General features: G+C 37.2%; 1 protein-coding gene across 1 annotated transcript in view; it reads right to left on the bottom strand.

Moving 5' to 3' along the window:
• Positions 1-23,151, bottom strand: part of RYR2 (ryanodine receptor 2) — an 820,963-nt gene that overhangs the window by 475,274 nt on the left and 322,538 nt on the right. The window contains exon 4 of the mRNA XM_060191940.1: positions 5,239-5,259. Within this exon, the coding sequence (XP_060047923.1) occupies positions 5,239-5,259 (21 nt within the window). The remainder of the gene's footprint in view (positions 1-5,238; positions 5,260-23,151) is intronic.

Genomic DNA, 23,151 nt, shown 5'->3' on the forward strand with positions numbered 1-23,151 from the left:
CTGATGATTTTTTTTTATTTTTAAATTTTTTTATTTAAGAAAGGATTAATGAACAAAAACATAAGGTAGGAGGGGTACAACTCCACACAATTCCCACCACCCAATCTCCATAACCCACCCCCTCCCATGATAGCTTTCCCATTCTCTTTTTAATTTTGCTGGGGCCTTACTGCATTGGGCTGATTTTTTTTCCTAAAGGAAAGACAGACAGACAGACAGACACACACACACAACACTGAAGTTTCCTGCAATGGAATGGAAGCTGAGTTTAAACCAGGGTTTTGCATATGGCAAGGTTGACACATTATGCAGGTGAGCTATCATTATCAAGTTTTCTCAGAAGAAAGAAGAAAAACATACGACTCGAATAAGTTGCTCTAAATGCTTCTATTTTATCACAGTGACATATTCATAAATCACTAAGATGCAGGAATTCCTAAAATAGGAAGTAGAAGTGCTATCAGGGTTTTTTTTCATTTTCCAGTCATTTTTTTTTTAAATATCATTTTTATTGGGAGAGTTAATGGTTTACAGTGCAGTCATTAGTGCACTGACACATGGGTACACTTTCTCATCTCCCTGTGAAGGTTCTCTGCAGAATATCCTCACCCACAACCTAAGTCCTTTTACATCATCATGCACTAGCACCCCAAGGTTCTTTTCACAGTCTAACCCTCTCCCTTCTTTCCTGGAGTCCTTTTCTTTGATGGAAAACATCCTTCCCAGTGAAAGTTTGAATTTGTGTTCTCTCTCCCTGTATATATATGTCTGCCTATAAGCGAGATCATTTGGTATTTGTCATTCTCTTCTTGGTTTATCTCACAATAATGTCTTCAAATCCTATCCAAGACGACACAAAGAAGATGACTCTTCCAGTGTTTCTTAAGAAAATCTTTCTCGGGAGTCGGGCTGTAGCGCAACGGGTTAAGCGCAGGGTGGCGCAAAGCACAAGGACCGGCATAAGGATCCCGGTTCAAACCCCGGCTCCCCACCTGCAGGGCAGTCGCTTCACAGGCGGTGAAGCAGGTCTGCAGGTGTCTATCTTTCTCTCCTCCTCTCTGTCTTCCCCTCCTCTCTCCATTTCTCTCTGTCCTATCCAACAACGACAACAACAATAATAAATACAACAATAAAACAACAAGGGCAACATAAGGGAATAAATAAAATAAATATTAAAAAAAAAATTTTTTTAATTTAAGATTAAAAAAAAAAAGAAAATCTTTCTCTGGGGCAGAGTGGTGGTACTAGAGTGCATTTTATTATGCTCAAGGACCCAGGTTCAAGCACCCATTCCCCACCTGCAGGTGAAAAGATTCAGTGTTGCAAGTGTCTCTCTTTCCTTCCCTTTCCTCTCATTTTTCCTGTCTCTGTCCAATAAATAATAAATAATTTAAAATACATAAATTAAAAAGAAAGGCTTTCTTCTCTAAATCAAGTATAGCAAATTTCTTTCTTTTTTTTTCTTCTTTTTTGAAATATTTATTTATTTCCAATTGTTGTCCTTGTTGATTTTCATGGTTGTTGTAGTTGTTGTTATTAATGTAGTTGTTGTTAGATAAAACAGAGAGAAATGGAGAGAGAAGGGGAAGAGGGGGAAAGATAGACACCTGCAGACCTGCTTCACCGCTTGTGAAGGGACCCCCCTTGCAGGTGACACCTGCAGACCTGCTTCACCGCTTGTGAAGGGACCCCCCTTGCAGGTGGAGAGCTGGGGGCTTGAACCGGGATCTTTACGCTGGTCCTTGGCTTTGCGCCACCTGCGCTTAACATACTGCACTACCACCTGACTCCCAGCAAATTTATTTCTACAGAGGATGTACAGATCATTACTATACCTGCTGACAAACATATAAAACCAACCCTATACTCAGATCACTGACTGCATGCAAAAATCATCTATATCAGGATATAGAATATATTGTATATTTCTCAAACATTTCAAATATGAATGAATGTTGGTAACATGAAAGCATTTCATGGAACCTTACATAAAACTTGCAATTGAAAATGCATTATTCTTTTAAACTGCTACTGACTTACTAATATTTGCAAGGCTATTATATTATTACCACCTATTAATAACATAGTATCTTAAAATAGTAAATATATTACTAGACATGATTCAGTCTATAGGAAATGTTTCATATACAACTATATGATTTTTTCCCCATGCCTAACTTTAACTGTACCCAAGGCCTGTAACCCCAGGCCTATACATGAGAAACAAGAGTTATAGAGAACTAGGTGCTGAAAAACTGGGGGCATAGATAGAAGTTAATACAGAATTCCCAAATACTCTCTCTTGAAATGTGCAGAGAAGTGTTTATTTAATGGGCTGATAGTGAAACACAAAAGCTCGAGGAGATACTGGAAATAAGAATAGAGGAAGGAAGGAAGGAAGGAAGGAAGGGAAGGAGAGAGGGAGGGAGGGGAAAAGAGAGCAAGAGAAAAGCAGAGATCTATTGAGAATAACTGATCTTTAATAACATTACCAAGAATTAAGATATCAGAAAATGGATAAAGCACTTTTAAGTTTGATAAATATTCATGACATAATGATCATAAGAGTCTTAACCTAGGGTTGCCAAATACACTCTGTAGACAAGCCAATGTGACAGGGTGTTAAACAGAACACCTGTTTCTGAACAAAGTCATACAAAATACAACCATATTCTAAAGCACTTTGCTAGAACACATAGGTAGGAGGTGGCTGAAAATGTGCTTGTTGTCCTTAGCTGACCCCCAACTGTAGGAGGCTGTCAGAAGCATTTAGAGAATAAAGAGGTTTGTTACAGAGAAGACTTCTTTGTCTTAGAGTCCTGGTTCCTTTCCACTCCAAGCTCAAATCTAGCAAGGGTGGTTTCAATTATAACTGTATGTCCAAGGCCTCGGATACAACAGACTAGTATCTGTCTGCTTATGCCTAGAGATGGAGCAGTAAGAGATAGCTGACATAGCCCAGGTCATGAACAGAATATAGAGCACTGCCAATAAATTAGTGAAAAACCAAAGAACTGTGGCAGCATGAAATTGTCTTCAGTGCTGCCAAGAGACTCTGTTTTGAAGAAGTGATCAATACTGACTAGCATGGGGCCACAGCAAGAGAATCACAGGTCAGAGATATCTTTCTTTCTCTTTCATTTAATATTTCAATTTTATTTAAAAATGTATTTTTTATTCATGAGACAGAGAAATTAAGAAGGGGGCCGTTAAAGAGGGAGAGAGACAGACACCTGCAGATCTGCTTTACCACCCATGAGGCTTTCTCCCTGAAAGTGAGGACCAGGAGTTTGAATTTAGGACCTTGTGTGTGCTTAACCAGGTGTACCACTGCCTGTTTTTTTTTTTTTTTTCTGTTTGTTTGTTTGCTTGATTGGTTCTTTTTAAAATTTTTATTTATAAAATGGAGATATTGACAAGACCAAGCTTTCCTATTCTTTATCCCTCTGGGAGTATGGACCCAGCATCACTATGCGGTGCAGAAAGTGGAAGGTCTGGCTTCTAATAATTGCTTCTTTGCTGGACATGGGCATTAGCAGGTTGACTCATACTCCCAGCCTGTTTCTGTATTTCCCTAGTGGGGCAGGGCTCTGGAGAGGTGGGGTTCCAGGACTCTCTAGGTGAGGTCATTGGCCCAGGGAAGTCAGGCCACATTCCATAGCAGTGCTCCGCTGGCTATGAAGGATTCCTCTTTGCAAGGTGCTTTTATATTGTAGTCAGGGACTCAAACCCAAACAAAGAGCTATTACTTTCTCAACACCAGAAAGCAATCTCCACAATAAAGATTTACAAATCAACCTAGTAAGAATAAATACTGAGGAGGATCAACTCTTATGAAAATAAGATGAACACAGTATGGCAAGTCAAAAGTAGCCAAATGAAGAGGTACAAATGGAATACACACGGGCAATGATAAATGGGAATTCCATTTCTTTATGTATTCTACTTCCAAAGGAATTGAAAGCTTGAAGTTATTTTTAAAAACTAGAGATTTGGATATGGAATCAAATAACGAGATGAGCAAAGATCTCAGAGGACCTTGTTTGGGGATCACTGATATGACAGAGGAGAGGTACAATGTGGCCCCAAAGGTGACATACAGGCCTAGAAATAGGCATTCGTTGTGAAAACAAGAGCAGTATGAACTTGGAATGAAAATGCCAACTCTACACACAGAAGAAAATTGTTTCAAAAGAGAACAGCACAGTTAGTAATAGCCCAGTTATAAAGAAATACAGAAGGACTGAAGACATTTGCCAGGATATAATACAGAAATAGTCATCAAAAATCAGTATATGGTATGGGTCTCATCATCATAGAAAAAGCTAAACTTTCCTTGACTACATTGAGCTAAAAAAGTGAATGAGGAAGAAAAAAAGTCACAAAAAACAGGCCAGACACGAAGTTGATAGGACACACTATTGAAAGAGCAATACAAATATCGCAGGGAAGGAAAAGGAGAATAGGGTCAGCAAAAGTAACAAAGCTAAAAGTCAGTCTTAAGAAAGTTCATCCCAGCAAGTCACATAGCAAAATGAATAATAATAATAATAACAACAACAATAATAATAATACAGTAGTGACTGTTTTATACATGTGAGAAAAAGTGTCGACTGGTGTTGGTAAATTTGAAATTTCCATTCAGCATTATGATTATGGGATATTCAGAACGGAAATGTGATCTATCTCTCTCTCTCTCCAAATGACAAAACTAGGATAAAAGTAAAAGAGCTGGAATATATTACAACATGTCAGAATCTCGATAAGCAAAACTGGCCTCTAGAATCTTCCAAAAACATTATTCATCATGATATTGTCATTCATGTTCACTTTTTAAAATCTTGGCAGTATTTCTTTATAAGACATTGAAACACATAAGAGCTAAGCACTAGAATATTAATATTAAACCGTCATGTTTTTCTGATAAAGGATTTATAACACTGAAAACAATAGCTTTCCTGTGAGCAAGAAGCACATCACAATTAAAAAGCCAGTTGAATATAAACTACACAGTTTTTAGAGTAGAGACTATTTTTAAATATGCCACCTAAGATAAGGCAAAATCAAAAACTACTAAGTACAAACTGGTGAAATATTTTATTCATTATAATACAGCCGTGAATTGGAAATGCTAATAGTACAAGCCACACTAGGAAGCAAAACAAAAATATTAGGGGCAATAGCAAACATGCACTCATTTATATCACAATTTCTGTGTAAATACATGGAAACACATACCCATTTTTCCACATCAACTTGCTGTGGAAAGAAAAAGCCAAAATAAATAATAAGCAAACAAATTAAGTACCTAGCAATGTTTCAACTACTGTCGTTTAAACAAACTGAAATGTGTCCCTGGCACCACAATCAGCTTTCAATTCTAAAGGATAAGAAACAATATGCAAACTTGTAATGAATAACATTTAAATTCCTTACGGGAAAAAAAAAAAATCTTAGTTTGGTTATCAGAACTTTAAGGCAGTAGGAGGAAAATGTAACTAGCACACAAATTAATGATAATGTCAAATCATCAAAAAACAATCCTTTTTTTTTTAAAGAAAAAAATCACACTTATTTAATTTAATTCTCAACCCTAAGAAGTTTCCTGATCTCAGCCCCACTATTCTCCCCCAAAAAGTGTATGGATCTATTTAATAAAAAGCAGTCAATTTAAAAACATAGCATTTAACTATAAATTGCTTATAAAATAAGTATAATATTTCTTATCCAAATATCTCTAGAATTGTATAAAATTTCACAATATAATTAAGTGTATAACTTACAAATGATTATGAAATTATAGAATAATCTATTTTTAAGTGGTATATGTTATTGAAAGTGTGTCAGCCTCATGGTCACGATCTGAATCTTAAAAAATAAGTAAAGATAGTTACATTTAAAGTATAAATTAGAATAAAATTTAAAAAGTCACATGTTAACAAACACCACCTTCTGCAAAGCTTTAAGATGTTGGGAATTCAATCACAATAAAAGCATTTCAACACTGAGGGGCATATTTCATTTCAATAAAAGTTTTTATAGCCATGCTTTTACCTATAGAAAATCTGGTGACTGTACTGTGAGAACTAAAGTTTACTTCAGACTTTGTATGTGGTTAATTTGATTACATTTTTATCTTTGAACATTCATTAATCACCTCAGAAGTTAATGTTACTTAGAAAGAAATCCTGGGCCATCGCCAAGAATCTATATCCCTAGGAAATAAGTTCTATAAAGGAAATAAAATATAAAATACAACATACAGGATGATTATTTTTTAAAGAAATAAAGAAATCTCAACAAATAAATTGTGCACTAGCTCACCTGGTATAGCATGTGCCTTACCAGGTGAAAAGTCCTAAATTTCAACCCAAGTACTGCTGGGAGTTGGGGAGGATAGGAGTGGGGCATTTAAAAGAAAGGAAAGCTCCATGGATAGTAAGCCTCTACTATGATATCTCTCCCTTCCTCTTTCTATCAAATAAAACGAATTCAAAAGTTTGTGATTGGGAGTGCACAATTGAGACCAGGGTCCCATTAAAAAAACAGAGAAGGAGGAGGAGGAAGAGGAGGAGGAGGAGAAGGAAGAAGAGGAGGAGGAGGAGGAAGAGGAGAAGAAGAGGAGGAGGAGGAGGAAGAGGAGAAGGAAGAAGAGGAGGAGGAGGAGGAAGAGGAGAAGAAGAAGGAGGAGGAAGAGGAGGAGAAGGAGAAGTAGCAAGTCTTAGCAAAAAAAAAAAAAAGTCCATCATTTCTTTTTTTTAATATTTTATTTATTTATTTCCTTTTGTTGCCCTTGTAGTTTTATTGTTTTAGTTATTATTGTTGTTGTTACTGACGTCGTCATTGTTGGATAGGACAGAGAGAAATGGAGAGAGGAGGGGAAGACAGAGAGGGGGAGAGAAAGATAGACACCTGCAGACCTGCTTCACCGCCTGTGAAGCGACTACCCTGTAGGTGGGGTACCTGGGACTCGAACCGGTATCCTTAGGCCGGTCCTTGCTCTTTGCTCCATGTGCGCTTAACCTGCTGTGCTACTGCCCGACTCCCCAGTCCTAGCATTCCTTTGTACATATGTACCACATCATTATTTCCCACATTAAATTATTTCCCACATAAATTAAATTACCAATTATTCACACACAAATGCACATAGCAACATCACTGCAAATTTTTTTCATGATAATTTTCTAGAAGGAAAAAAAAAACTTATACATAAGATGAGGAATAGAAAAAAATTAATGATTTATATTAGAAAGACAAATTGTTTCTTAAATAGAAAAATTAGTTAACAGTAATTGCAACAAACTCAAAACAGTTCTAAATATCCAGGGAAAGGTTTAGCAATATCATGTGCTAGGGTAAATTATCAGCTAAGCACACAAGACAAGACAAATGGGTCACAGAATAAAAAGACCAACTAAAATGCAATAAAGTTGTAATTATGCTTAATTGATGCACAGTGATTTCATGACACCTCTTTTATTAATGTTAACAAGAATCATTTCATTAAATGTCTTCAAACAATGAAGAGGAGAATGATTTTATATGGAGCTAATCAAGAAAAGGAAATAGAAAGTTCACAGTAAACGTGATTGATTTTAGTGAGTAAATGATCACTGGATCCATAAAGCATGAATTCCAATAATTTATTATCCATGTATGTGGGAGTGAAAAAATACTGGTTCTATTAAGTTAGAGAAAATAAAGATGTGTACATCTGTTGAAAATTGCATTAAACAATCTATTATATTAAGACTGAAAATAGGGCCAGTGAGATAACTCACAAGGGACTTCCAGGCTCCTACTTTCCCATTTAGCAACTCATCTTCAAGCCCACAGCCCTCAAGACACTGAGGAAAGCTTTAGTGCAGAATAAACTCCCTCTATGTGTGTCTATCCTTTCCCTTACGAAAAAAAAAAGTCAGTCTGGAGTAGTGAAGTTCCAGCAAACAATAATAATAATAATAATAGGAAAGGGCGGGTTCATTAAAAAAACAACTTTCTGTTGAGGGAAATAAAATAACAATTTAAATAGCAACTTGATTTCTTGATTTTCCATAGAAGATTTAAAGTAAGAATACAAAAGGATTCATTTTAAATTAAATTCTTAAAAGAAAAGTGGAACATTTATGTTACATTTGTTTTATTCATATTTTGATATAAAAAATGTGACATGCAAACATGAACTGTTCCATAGTCTAAATACAGTTTGATTTCTTTTCTTTTCTTTTTCTCAAATTACTGAACTTTGTTGTGCTATTCAGATGGATAGTTTCATTAGTATTCAATATATAGGTCACATTGAAACTACTACTATGTGCTAGTCTTACTGTTTACATTTTAAGATATATAAAGTCATTTCAAACTTTCAAAACAAAAATGTCACTTAGTTAATTAACAAATAATGGGCCGAGGGTGGGGGAGATAGCACAAGGATTATGCAAACAGACTCTCATCCTTGAGGCTCCAAAAGTCCCAGGTTCAATCCCCCACACCACCATAAACCAGAGCTGAGCAGTGCTCTGGTCTCTCTCTCTCCCTCTCTCCCTTTCTCTCTCTCTCTCTCTCTCTCTCTCTCTCTCTCTCTCTCTCTCTCTCCCTCTCTCTCTCTCTCTCTGTCTCTCTCTGTCTCTCTCCATCTCTCTCAAAAGTAAATATATAGTGGTCCCAGAGGTGGTGCAGTGGTTAAAGCATTAGACTCTCAAGCATGAGGTCCTGAGTTCAATTGCTGGCAGCATTGTACCAGAGTGATGTCTGGTTCTTTCTCTTTCTCCTCCTATCTTTCTAATAAATAAAATCTTTTTTAAAAAAAAGTAAATACACACACACACACACACAATGGGCTTATGAACAATACCAAGTTAAATATGGACTAAAAATTTCAGTTAAAAAGCGAAAGAACAATGAATTGTGGATTTTGTGTAAGTAAAAGTGGCTTAGTAGAGTGGGCCTTGAAAGTCCCAATTTCAAGACACAGAGAAATGGGGGAAGATACTACAGCACCAAATCTTCGTCCAATGCAATGGGAACATGGTTGCACACATGGCAAAGTAGACACATCATTAACGTGAACTATTTCATCATCCCAGCATAGTAACTCTGAAGGTTTCTTTGAGATCTTTAAATACCATTGTTGGATTTGATGTTTTCTTTAAGTTCTTGTACTGATCCATCATTGTAGGTGATTTTCTCGGTCTTCCCACTATTCCTGATTCTCCAGAATGACTAGGACCGGCAGTTTTCATGTACACTCTACCAGGTGCACCACCACCTGATCCCCTAGTAGCAGTCTTCATTTGAATGTGCCTGGGCAGTGATCAATATTTTGCAGTGACTAGTGTCTTGTCAAGTCCACATCATTATGGTTGCCCTACACCCAAAGCCTGAGATTACATGTGAGATTACATGATGGAGGAAGAAAGAGCAGACTCGGCTATGTGCAGGATAAACTACATGCTTCTCACTGACTCTACTTTCAAGCTCCAGAAACAGAATCTAAATATGGCTGCTTTAAAGTTAACTGTCGCTAGTCCCCTGTAGTTTATAGTTTTTATTTCACTTTTTCCTGCTTCGTAAAGCTATAGGCACAATGTTATAAAATAGAACACCTGGACTGAGCTATGCCAGCTGGGTTACAGTATTAGTGAGAACCAAGTCAGGGAGAAAGGAGTAACCAGAGGTGGGCTCAGTTCTCTCCCTATCTCTGTCTCTCTCCATCTGATTGAAAAAGCGGCCAAGGTTAATAAAAATATGTGTATGTGAATCCCAGCTCTGCAAAAGAAAAAAAAAATTCTTCTCAGTGTGTAGTAAGAGTAGGCATGAACCTGCATTTCTGTTTCTTGGTGAAATAATGTATTTCATATATATCTGGATTTCAATATATACCTTGTTGTTAAGTGTTTGCTCAATTTGTTTAAATCAATTTTCTTTTTGTGAGGTTTTTTTTTTTTTCTTACTTGTTAGTCAGAATTAGTCACATTTTTTTCAATTATCTTCCTCTCATACTGCTTTGCCTCTATGATAATAGCCATCCTTAATCGTAGTACAATTCACAGTCTTATCTTTCATGGAGTTTCATTATCATGAGAAGATTCTCCTAATGAACAGCACCATTTAAAAAGAAGATCAAAGATTTTTCTATTGTTCATCATTGCTGCCTATGTCATAAATCAAGGGACTACTTGGAAGAATGATTTCTTAACTTGTTCTGGTCTACTGCTCTGTGTTAGTAGCATGCTACCTGAGTCACTAAAACATCACAACAAGTTTTCAGAACTGAGAAATATCCAGCAGAGTGCATATTTTACCATGCACAACGACCAGGGTTAGAGCTACCAGCATATTAGGGAAGCATCATACATGGCACGGAGGGAAACGTCATGAATGATAGAGTGGTGCTGTGATGTCTCTCATTCGAACTCTTCCATCCTGCCTGTCTCTGTCTCAAATTTTAAGAAAAGTAAAAACAACATCAGTGGAGTTAAACAGGTATTAGCACCCAGAAAACAATAATAATAATGAGGAGGAATAAGAGAACAAGGAGAAATAGGAGAGGAAGAAGAGGAAGAATTGTTTTGTTATTTGGCAGTTCCAACTTGGCTAATATGTATATCAATTTGTACTATTTTATATGGGTCTACAAATTTCTCTGCACATTAAAATTCCTGAGGTTTACCGCACCCAAGTAAAGGACTCTGGGGTGGGAGGGAGAGTTCAGGTCCTGGAACATGATGGCAGAGGAGGACCTAGGTCAGGATTAGAATGTTATGTGGAAAACTGAGAAATGTTACACATATACCAACTATAACAGTTTACTGTTGAATAAAAACCATTAACCCCCCCAATAAAGAAAAAAATCCTGAGAATCCACTATCTACATAATAATATGGAGATAACTTTCACTATAAAAAAATTCAGCCTGAGTTGAGCTGTAGCGCAGCAGGTTAAGTGCAGGTGGCACAAAGCACTAGGACCAGCGTCAGAATCCCGGTTCAAGCCCCCGGCTCCCCACCTGCAGGTGAGTTGCTTCACAGGCAGTGAAGCAGGTCTGCAGGTGTCTATCTTTCTTTCCCCCTCTCTGTCTTCCCCTCTTCTCTCGATTTCTCTCTGTCCTATCCAACAACAACGACATCAGTAATAACTACAATAATAAAAAAAAAAAACTACAAGGGCAACAAATGGGAATAAATAAATAAATAAATAAATGTTTAAAAAATCAACTTTCAAACAAATGAATACTCTATAGTTAACCCTTCTTTCTTAGTTATCTTAAATTTCTTTCAAAATGTTTTGTGTCTGTGTGTGTGTCACTTCATTACACTAATCTTAAATGACACATTTTGAAATATATATTTTATAACTTTTTTTGCTTCTTAATTACAAATGAAAAAATATATTAAACGATGACTCACTGAATTAACTTTTTAATTCAAATAGTACCCACTCTCACAACTTTTACTGAATCTTAAATTATATGGTGAAAGCACTTATTAGTAGTTATCAATATATGAACTGGTTATTTATTCCCAAATTGAATAAAACATGCCACCAACTTTATATGTACATGGGTTTGGCTTTCTAGTATTATGCTAAGGATTTCTACAATGATAGGCATGCCAAGTCTTAGTCTATAAATTTATTTTTATTTCCACTAGGGTTATTGCTGGTGCTCACTATGAATTTACTGCTCCCGGCAGCCATTGTTCGCTTTTTATTTTACTTTTTTTTAATTTTTATTTTACTAAATAGGACAGAAATTGAAAGTGGTGTGGGAGGGAGAGAGGGAGAGTATAGCCTTTTTTCTTACAAAGTCTTTTATTTATTTATTTATTTGCCTCCAGGTTTACTGCTGGGGCTCAGTGCCTACACTAAGAATGGTCTCCTGAAGACCATTTTTTCACATTTTGTTATCCTTGTTGTCCTTATTGTTATTGTTGTCATTGATGTTGTTGTTGTTGGATAAGACAGAGAGAAATCAAGAGACAGGAGGGGACACAGAGAAGGGGAGAGAAAGACAAGACACCTGTAGCCCTGCTTCATCGCTTTTGAAGTGACTCCCCTGCAGGTGGGGAGCTGGGGGCTCCAACTGGGATCCTTATGCAGTCCTTGCCCTTTGCGCCATGTGCACTTAACCCACTGAGTTACTGCCCAACCTCCTTACAAAGTCTTTTTTATGGTTTAGGAAGAGGGCTATGATAGCTTTAATATTTAGTTTAGTAATGTCCTTAGAGAGTTTAAGATCGACATTAGTATTCCGTTTAATGTTTGAGAGAACTGTTAAGTGATGTAATCCATTCATGTCCTCTAATATCTATAAGATAGTTCATATTTGGGAGTCGGGCAGTGGCTCAGCGAGTTAAGCTCACATGGTGCAAAGCGCAAGGACAGGAAGAAGGATCCTGGTTCAAGGCCCTGGCTCCCCACCTGCAGAGGAGTCGCTTCACAAGCGGTGAAGTAGGTCCTGCTGCAGGTGTCTATCTTTCTCTCCCAGTCTCTGTCTGTCTTCCCCTCCTTTCTCCATTTCTCTCTGTCCTATCCAACAACGACATCAATAACCACAACAATGTTAAACAACAAGGGCAACAAAAGGGAAAATAAATATTTTAAATAAATAAATAAAGATAGTTCATATTTCTTATCCGTGTGAGGACAGGCAAATTATTGTTCTAAAATTATTCTAAGACATTCTACTCTCATTGGAATAAAGTATTTCACAATGTTCTTTATTATCTTTTAATTGCCGAAAAGCTGTGCAGTGATTTCCTCCCCCTAATATTGTTGATTTTATATTCACTCTTTTTTGTATTATTTACTCTTGATAAAGCTTTATCAGTTTAATTAGTGTTTTCAAAGAAGTTAACTCTTAGAATTAATGATTCCTGTTACTTTCTAATTCATTAATTTTGATTTCTTTAGTTATTGTTCCACATACTTGGAGTATAGTATTTTGGTTTTAATGTCTTTTTGAGATGGCTAGATAGTTGTTTATATGTATATATTTCTTATATGAAAATTTTAACTATATCAACAATTTTACATATTTTGTAATTATGTCACCTTAAATATTTTATTATTTGTCATTATTACTAACTCTCTCCTAGACATTGACTTTTTAAAATTTTTTATATATATTTTTTAATTTTTATTTATTTATTCCCTTTTGTTGCCCTTATTGTTTTATTGTTGTAGTTATTATTGTTGTTGTCGTCATTGTTGGATAGGACAGAGAGAAATGGAGAGAGGAGGGGAAGACAGAGAGGAGGAGAGAAAGACAGACACCTGCAGACCTGCTTCACCGCCTGTGAAGCGACTCCCCTGCAGGTGGGGAGCCGGGGTTCGAACCGGGATCCTTATGCCGGTCCTTGTGCTTTGCGCCACCTGCGCTTAACCTGCTGCGCTACAGCCCGACTCCTCTTTTTAAAATCTTTATTCATTAATTAATTTACTTATCATTGAATAGACAGAAATTGAGAGGGAAAAGGAGACAGAAAGGAAGAGAGATGAGAGACCTGCAACCCTGCTCACCAATCATGAAAATTTCCCTCTGCAGGTGGGGACTAGGAACTTGAACCTGGGTCCTTTTTTTTTTTTTTTTTTTAACTAGAACACTGCTTAGTTCTGATTCTGGGACCTGGTAGTCTTAAGCATGAAAGTCTTTTACATAAGCATTATGCAACATCGCATATCACTGCTGATCACATTTATTTGCTTATTTTAACACTTACTGTGAGAGATTGCAGTTCATATACTGTTGATTAGCTGAATTTCCCCATATTTTTGTTTGTATAAACCTAAGAACTGTATCACCCAATTCATATAAATTATGAATCTTTTTTTTCTCATAAGTCTCCATCATAATGAATTGCTTATCTTTATTTCTACCAATACTTCTTGTCTCGATCAACTTACTAATAATATCATCTTCCTTTTGATTCATGTTTGTATATAATTTTGCCTATTATATTCACCCATTGTGTAAGGCATTAAAATGTCTCTGGTAAATTATATGTAATTATTGTTTAATCAAGTTGCCTAGCCTACAGATAATAAAAGGACTACTGAGTCCACTTATATTTAGTTTGTTATTGAAATATGAATTTATATTGAATATATTGTTTGCATTCTAATTATCTTATGTTCATTCCAATACCTATATTTCAATAACAACATACCATAAAGTTTACATTTAAAATGCATGGTTCCATTTTTTTTGATGTACTCAAAAAGTAAATTATATATAAATTACAGTGAATATGTATACATAAATTATATATAAACTATATATAAATTATAGTGAATGATCACTATAATTTATAATTTCCTAGCCAACTGAACTTAAAATATTCTTATATTTTAACATTGTTTATATATTTTACATGAATAAAATACTCTGATAATTCCACTTTCACCCTGGATATTGATTTCTTTTTATCATTCTTTAATACTACCCAAAAGATTATCAATATAGCCCTATTTCATAATCTTACACTAATTGCTAGTTTTATCTTTTCCAGGAAAAGTTAGGCTTTGAACCCATTTATCAACTTTGTTACCAACCATCTGTTGTACTATTATCATACAATTCAACTGTTTATCTATTAAAGTGACAGAAGATATGAATGACTGCTTTTTATTAAATATGAATAACTAACATTTAACACCATAATTACTCTTAGTCTTCCCCCCCCCCCACAAACACACAGTTACTTTCTTTCTCTAAGGTATCATTTCCTTTGATCTGAAGAACTCTACCTTCTCTATCCAAGTTAGCTCAATTACACCTATCTGGAAATGCTTATCACCTTGGCTTTTCAAAATGTATTTATTCAAAAGAAAAAGCAGGGGGCAACAGGAGATGAACTTGCATAAACACTGGTCTAATGTAGCAGATACTGGGACTAAAAATGAAGAAGAGCAGGGGATGAAACAAACTTTGGAAGGGGACAGTGTCACACCTGGTAAAGTACAGGCATTACCATGTAGGAGGGAATCTTCATTAAAAAACAAACAAACAAAAAACTTACAGGGGCCGGACAGTGTACCAAGTGTCAGGACCTGCACAATCATCCCTGTTAGAGCCCTCCCCTCCCATCCGACACACCATCTGCATGGGAATCTCTTCACAAGCAGTGAAACAGGTCTGCAGGTGTCTTTCTCTCTTCCACTTTATCTCCCCCTCCACTGTCAATTTACCTCTTTCTATCAAAAAAAAAAAAAGACAAATAAATAAATCCAAAAAATGGCCACAGGAGCAGTGGATTTGTAGTGCTGGCTCCGAGCCTCAGCGATAACCCTGTAGGTGAAAGAAAGAAAGAGAGAGAGAGAGAGAGAGAAAGTAAGGAAGGGAGGGAGGGAGGGAGAGAGGAAGGAATAAGGAAGGAAGGAAGGAAGGAAGGAAGGAAGGGAGGAAGGGAGGAAGGGAGGAAGGGAGGAAGGGAGGAAGGGAGGAAAGAAGGAAGGAAGGAAGGAAGGGAGGGAGGGAGAAAGGAAGGGAGGGAGGGAGGAAGGAAGGAATGGAGGGGGAGAGAGAGAGAAAGAATGCATTAGGAAAGATTTCCTGGGTACAAGAAGAGGAGGGGATGAAATGAATGAAAAATCTGGGAGTCAGGTGGTAGCGCAGCAGGTTAAGCGCACGTGGCGCTTTGCGCTACAGACCAGCATAAGGATCCCGGTTCAAGCCCCCGGCTCCCCACCTGCAGGGGAGTCGCTTCACATGCGGTGACGTGTCTTTCTCTCCCCTTCTCTGTCTTCCCCTCCTCCCTCGATTTCTCTCTGTCCTATCCAACAACAACAATAATAATAATAACCACAACAATGATAAAAACAACAAAGGCAACAAAAGGGGCAAAAATGGTCTCCAGCAGCAGTGGATTCCTGGTGCAGGCACTGAGCTGGGGCAATAACCCTAGAGGCAAAATAAATAAATGTTGGTCTGCTTCTAAGTTCTGCTTCTAAGACCCCTTCTGTTGCATTGCTTGAGGCTGTGGTCTATTTACATCATCATTGTTTTCACTGGTTTAATCCCCACTGCTTCACAGCTATTTTCCTTCTCCCCACCCCTATCCTACCTACTTCCTCTTCCTGACACTTCTACCTCAAGAGACATAAAAGGGCAGGGCTTTCTAATGAAGAAAGATTAGATTAGAAGAGATTAGATTGTTGAACTGCCTCCCTGCTCCTCAATAAAGACTGAACTGCTTCCCAGCTCAGCCATGAGTCCCTGGTTGTCTCTCTACTGCCCCGGCAAATAAATAAATAAATAAATAAATAAATAAATGAATAAATGAATGAAAAATCTCTGCATCTGAGTGGCGGGCTCTGATGGTAGCCAACCTGCTCTCACCTTTATTGTCAACACATCGATGGATTTTGCTTGTGTCACACCCAGTTTGAAACTGATAAATGCTGGGTACTGCAGCCTGTGCAGGTGTGGTAGGAATCGGCCTATTAATGTAAAGTAAACGTAACTCCCTGAACTCCAAAAAAAAAAAAAAAAGAAGAAGAAAGAAAGAAAGAAGAGAAAAAAAAGAGAGAGGGGAAGAAAGAAATAGTACAAACAAGTCCTAAATGTTGGAGAAATCAATAAATATAAGAAGACAAGCATCTCTGGGCCGGGTGGTGGAACTACTACTTTGTATATAAAATTAATTTTAAGAGAAAAATACTCACTTCATTAACTTGGTATAACAGGTGAATTAAGTCACAAAGTTTGGTTTAGAAAATCGCTGAATTATACCTTTAGTTTAATTTCCTGTCTACTTTATACGTTCCTATTAATCAGACAAACCACTAATATTGTGGGGATCTGTCAAACAATGGAGCACACTTAACTAGAATAATAAATTTAGCAATTTTCAGCACTCATATATGCAACTTAATTCAGGGAAGGCTTTTAGAATTTTCATTTGAAAGTTTTAAACATTTCTTTCAGGCCATAGAAAAAGATAACTGCCTCTTAAATTGTTCCTATTTTAGAATATGCATAGTTCCTGTAATACTATTTAAATTCCTTTCCAAATTAACCCAAATTCTCACACTTTTAATCAAATTTAGCAATACTTCCTATTCCTAAGCACAGAGTATGTCAAAAAGACTCTTGCATAAGCTTTAATGTTAACAAATTCAAATAAATGGGCCATAAGGAAATAATGTAGGCGCTCTATCACATATGAATTACCAAATTGGAATAAATGCCACAAGTAACTTCATTTGAGAAAATAAATAATCAAAAGAATTAGCCATATTTGAGAGGGGGGAAAGGTAATGAGGTACAACTAGTCCTATTAAATATTTAGAACATTTCTAAAATACAGTGCTTCAAACAGTGATGTTTCAGCACAGAAACAGACAGACATGTGTCACGGATTATTCAGCTTAGAAAACACTTCTCTTGGGGTCTGGCGGTGGCATACCAGGTTAAGCATACATAGTAATGACCTGCAGCACAAGGACCTGGTTCCAGTCCCTGACCACTCTCCCCTTCCCCACCCCGCTCACTTCACAAGTGGGAAAGTAGGCTTATCGATGTCTATCTTTCTCTCCCTTCTCTATCTTCCCCTCTCCTCTCAATTTCTCTTTGTCCTAGCCAATAAAATTGGGGGGAGGGGTGGCCACAGGAGCAGTGGATTTGTACTGCAGGCACCAAGCCCCAGTAATAATCCTGGAGGTAATAATAATACAATCTGGATATGCAATCTACAATATACAATGTACAATATACAATTTAATATATAACTAAAAAGGCATTGTCATAAATAAAGAAGGAAATAATCAGTCATCAATAATGATGGGTTTATTGGTAAGCTTTTGGAGAAAATCAATGAACGTTAAGTAAATTTTAGATGGATCTACTATGAATAGTACTCTTATGTAAACTCCCAATTATTTACTATAAAAAAAGAGATGGTGGGGGGCCGTGTATAAGGACTCAAGAGAGGAGCACTCACTCCCACCTGTAGCTGGAACACTTAACTAGTGGTAAAGCAGGTCTGCAAGGTGTTTATCTTGCTAATCCCTCTCTATCTCCCACTCCCCTTGCAAATTCTCTCTGTCCTATGGACTAAAAATGAGGGGGAAAGAGGGTTAGTAAAATGGCTATGGGGAGTGGTGGATTCATAGTGTGGGCACTGAGGCCCTGTGATAACCCTGGAGAGAAGAACAGAAAAGAAAGAGAGAGAGAGACAGAGAGAGAGAGAGAGACGATGGGGCCAGGCACTAGGACAACTGGTTGAGCATACACTTTACCATGAGCAAGGACCCAGGTTCAAACCCAGGTCTCCATCTACAGGAAGATAGCTTTACAAGCAGTGAGGGTCGCAGATGTCTCTTTCTCCCACTCTATCTTTCCCTCTCCTCTCAATTTCTCTCTGCCCACTGACACACTTTAATGATGACCCTTTTGGTCACCACCAGGCCATAACATCATCTAGGGCCCTTGTCAGGGAATCCTGAGATTTACACATAAATATGATGGGCCTAGACTCCTAACAGATCCTTCTATCCATGATCACTGGTCATCTCCATCAGGAACACCACCATAAACTCTCTTGTGGGCCTCTACTGGACCTTGCACTCAATGTAGAACAATGGCAGAAACTGCCTCACTCTCCAAAGGGAAACTGTGTCAACATACTCTGCCACTCGAGGAAGACTGATGCTGGAATGAGTGCAGCCTAGACTGTAACTAGCTGTGACCATGGACTGTGAGCTCAGAATGACAGAGATGCAGAGATCACACAGGCTCCTGTGCTAAATATGAATAGACATGGACCATGGTCATGATCGACAGGATTTTTTTTTTTTCCTTTCTTTTTTTTTTCAGTTAGCAGTATTTATATACTTTTCTCATATTTGGGAACTACTCTCTGCCCTGATCCAGCTTTCTAGTCCTATTACCAACTCTGACACTATCTTCCCAGACAATATGTTTAGCTAACCTGTGTGTTAGCTATCAGACACAGGCAAAATTTAGTAAATTCATGGGTCCTTTGGAATATACCTAAAATAGACTTCCTAGCTTCTTACAACATGAAGACCCCAAATATCAGCTCTATTCTTACCTTTAGGTTCCTGATTATTAAACAATTTGTCCTGCTTTATATCTTAATGCTCTTCAGCCATGAAGCTGCAGATGCTACCATGATACCATCATGACTTCCCTGAGGAGACAACCTCAACAATGTGTCCTGGAACCCCACCTCCCCAGAGTCCTGCCCCACTAGGAAAAGACAGAAACAGGCTGGTGCTATGGATCGACCTGCCAATGCCCATGTCCAACAGAGAAGCAATTATAGAAGCCAGATACCCCACCTTCTGCAACCCATAATGATCCTGAGTCCATACTCCCAGAGGGATAAAGAATAGAAAACCTCCCAATGGAGGGGATGGGATGTGAAACTCTGGTGATAAGATGTATGGAATTGCACCCCTCTTATCCTACCACCTTGTCAATCATTATTTTTTAAAATTTCTTTATTGGGGAATTAATGTTTTATATTCGACAGTAAATACAATAGTTTGTACATGCATAACATTTCCCAGTTTACCATATAACAATACAACCGGTTAAGCGCATGTGGCACAAAGCGCAAGGACTGGAATAAGGATCCCAGTTCGAGCCTCTGGCTCCTCACCTGAAGGGGAGTTGCTTCAAAGGCAGTGAAGCAGTTCTACATGTATCTGTCTCTCCCCCTCTCTGTCTCCTCTCTCCATTTCTCTCTGTCCTATCCAACAATGACGACATCAACAATAATAACTACAACAAAAATAAAAACAACAAGGGCAACAAAAAGGAAATAAATAAATAAATATTTTTTAAAAAACACACAATACAACCCCCAGTAGGTCCTCTGTCATCCTTTTTGGACCTGTATTCTCCCTCCACCCACCCCAGAGTCTTTTTACATTGGTGCAATACGCCAATTCCAGTTCAGGTTCTACTTGTGTTTTCTCTTCTGATCTTGTTTTCAACTTCTGCCTGAGAGTGAGATCATCCCATATTCATCCTTCTGTTTCTGACTTACTTCACTTAACATGAATTTTTCATGGTCCATCCAAGATCGGCTGAAAATGGTGAAGTTACCATTTTTTATAGCTGAGTAGTATTCCATTGCGTATATAGACCACAACTTGCTCAGCCACTCATCTGTTTGGTTGTTGGAACATCTTGGGTTGCTTCCAGATTTTGGCTATTACAAATTGTGCTGCCAAGAACATATGTGTACACAGATATTTTTGGATGGGTGTGTTGGGTTCCTTAGGATATATCCCCAGGAGAGGAATTGCAGGATCATAGGGTAGGTCCATTTCTAGCCTTCTGAGAGTTCTCCAGACTGTTCTCCACAGAGGTTGGACCAACTGACATTCCCACCAGCAGTGCAAGAGGGTTCCTTTGACCCCACAACCTCTCCAGCATTTGCTGCTATTACCTTTTCTGATGTATGACATTCTCACAGGAGTGAAGTGGTATCCCACTGTTGTCTTTATTTGCATTTCTCTGCAAATCAAAGACTTGGAATATTTTTTTATGTGTTTCTTGGCATTTTGGATCTCTTCGGCAGTGAATATTCTGTCCATGTCCACTACCCATTTTTGGATGGGGTTATTAGTTTTCTTGTTGTTGAGTTTGGCAAGCTCTTTATGTAATTTGGTTATTAGCTTCTTGTCTGATGTATAGCATACAAAGATCTCCCAATTTGTGAGGGGTCTCTTGGTTTGAGTAGTGTTTCTTTTGCTGTGCAGAAGCTTTTTCATTTGATGTAGTCCCATAGGTTTATGCTTGCCTTAGTCTTCTTTGTAACTGGATTCTTTTCATTGAAGATGTCTTTAAAATTTATGCGGAAAAGAGTTCTGCCAATATTTTCCTCTAAGTATCTGATAGTTTCTGGTCTAACATTCAAGTCCTTGATCCACTTGGAATTTACTTTTGTATTTGGTGAAATATAGTGGTTGTTTCATTCTTCTGCATGTTTCAAGCCATTTTTTCCAACACCATTTGTTGAAGAGTCTCTGCTTTCTCAATTTAAAAGTCTGGGCACCTTTGTCATAGATTAGATGTCCATAGGTGGGGGGGCTGACTTCTGGGCTCTCAATTCTATTCCACAGGTCAGTGTGTCTATTCATGTTGCAACACCAAGCAGTTTTGATGACAATGGCCCTATAATACAATTTGAGATCTGGGAGTGTGATGCCTTCAGTTCTGTTCTTTCTTCTCAAGATTGTTTTGGCAATTCTAGGTCTTTTCTGGTTCCAGATAAACATTTGTAGCATTTGTTCTAGTCTCCTAAAAAATGTGTTTGGGATCTTGATGGGGATAGCATTAAATTTGTAGATGGCTCTGGGTAGTATATTCATTTTGATGATGTTAATTCTTCCTACCCATGAACATGGAATATCTTTCCACTTCTTTGTGTCTTTTTCAATTTCCTTGAGTAGTGACTCATAATTTTCAGTATATAAGTCTTTCACTTCTTTGGTTATGTACACTCCTAGATATTTTATTGTTTTGTTGCTATGTCAATCATTATAAAATCACAAATAAAATAAAATATCTCTTCCATTTAATATAATATATGGATATATATACAAGCTAAAAAGAAATGAAAAAAGAAAACTACTTCAATGAAAAGTGTTAATCTAGTCATCAAATGGTACTGAAACAAATATTCACATGATGGAAGAAAGGAAAAAGAGAGAGCATAAGAGAGAGAGAAAGAAAGGAAGACCCTTCACAAAAACACAAAACTTAATTTAAACACAATCACAGGCTAATTGCCGCAAAAGTGTGTGTGTGTGTGTGTGTGTGTGTGTGTAATTGATTTTAGAAATCCTACAAGATAACACAAGAGAAAAATCTATGTAAACTTGGGCTTCACAGTGACTTTTTTAAACCTAACATCAAAAGCATGATGCAAGAGAGATATATAAGTTTATCTGAAATATTACACTACATTGGTTTTCTTCTTCCCTCTGTGCTATTTCCCTCTTGTCAAATTCTCTTTGTGTGTCTGATCTTCTTGAAATAATTTTGTCTCATGCCAAATATAGTGAAGCTTTCAAAATGTTCTTATTTCACTGCGGGCTCTTTGCTCCAAAATTATGGAAATCGGTACATTACAATATGAAAATCATTCAATGTACACAGTGTATGTTACTTTTTGCACTTTGTCTATGGTATAAGACAAGCCCCCCAAGAAAGAACAACGAAAAAATATTTTATTTATGCATGTATTTGGATAGAGAGAAACTGAGATGAAAGGTGGGAAATAGAGAGGGGTAAAGAGATAACCTCCATCACCGCTTCACCACTCATGAAGCTTTCTCCTTTCTGGTGGAGAGTGGAGGCTTGAACTTGACCCTTGCACATGATAATGTGTGTGCTCAGCTAGGTGCACTAACAGCTGGATCTTCTTGTCAAAGTTCATTAATTGGTTTTGTGTTTGTCTATTTCTGAGCTTTCTGTGTGATCTTAAAGCTAATGTCTTCATTGTAATTTCAGAAGCCACATGAACATACTCCGGACACACAACTAGTACTGTCATCATGTTAATGCTCAGAACATTCAACCTGGTCTCCCAATTCATTAAATAATCTTTGTCTTTCTATCAGGCTTCTGAGATGAATTACATATATATATATATCTTGTGAGAGTGTGTGACTATAAGTAAAAGGAATGATTGGGCTCTTTTCAGGCTCCAAAGCTGAATATAGCTGAAAGAGTCTATAGACATTCATATTATTCAATTTTTTTTCCTAGAGAAAGAAATCATATATAACGTGCATAAGATTCTGAAAGACACTATTAGTGGAAGTGGCCATATAAGTTCTCAGCCAGGTTGGGACACTTTGCACATTTGAAAAGGGAAATTAATACAAATTAAGCTGTGACAGCTGATATTATCCTGGTGTGTGTCACACTGATAAAAATGCAAGGTTACTTAACCACCAAAAGTTATTTTCTCATTTGAAAATATTCCAAGATGAAATTCCACTGTAGTTGGTAGGCAAACTTCCTATGTTAGGTTCAAAACTGTTCCTATAGCAGTAGAAACAGAAGTTAGGCAGTCTTTAGGCTTATATTTGAGTTTACAAATTCTATAATGAAAATTATCAATTCAGCAAATGATGACTAAATGTTTAGTTCATAATATGCTA

This window comes from Erinaceus europaeus, chromosome 6, assembly GCF_950295315.1.
Source record: "Erinaceus europaeus chromosome 6, mEriEur2.1, whole genome shotgun sequence".
Lineage (NCBI taxonomy): Eukaryota > Metazoa > Chordata > Mammalia > Eulipotyphla > Erinaceidae > Erinaceus > Erinaceus europaeus.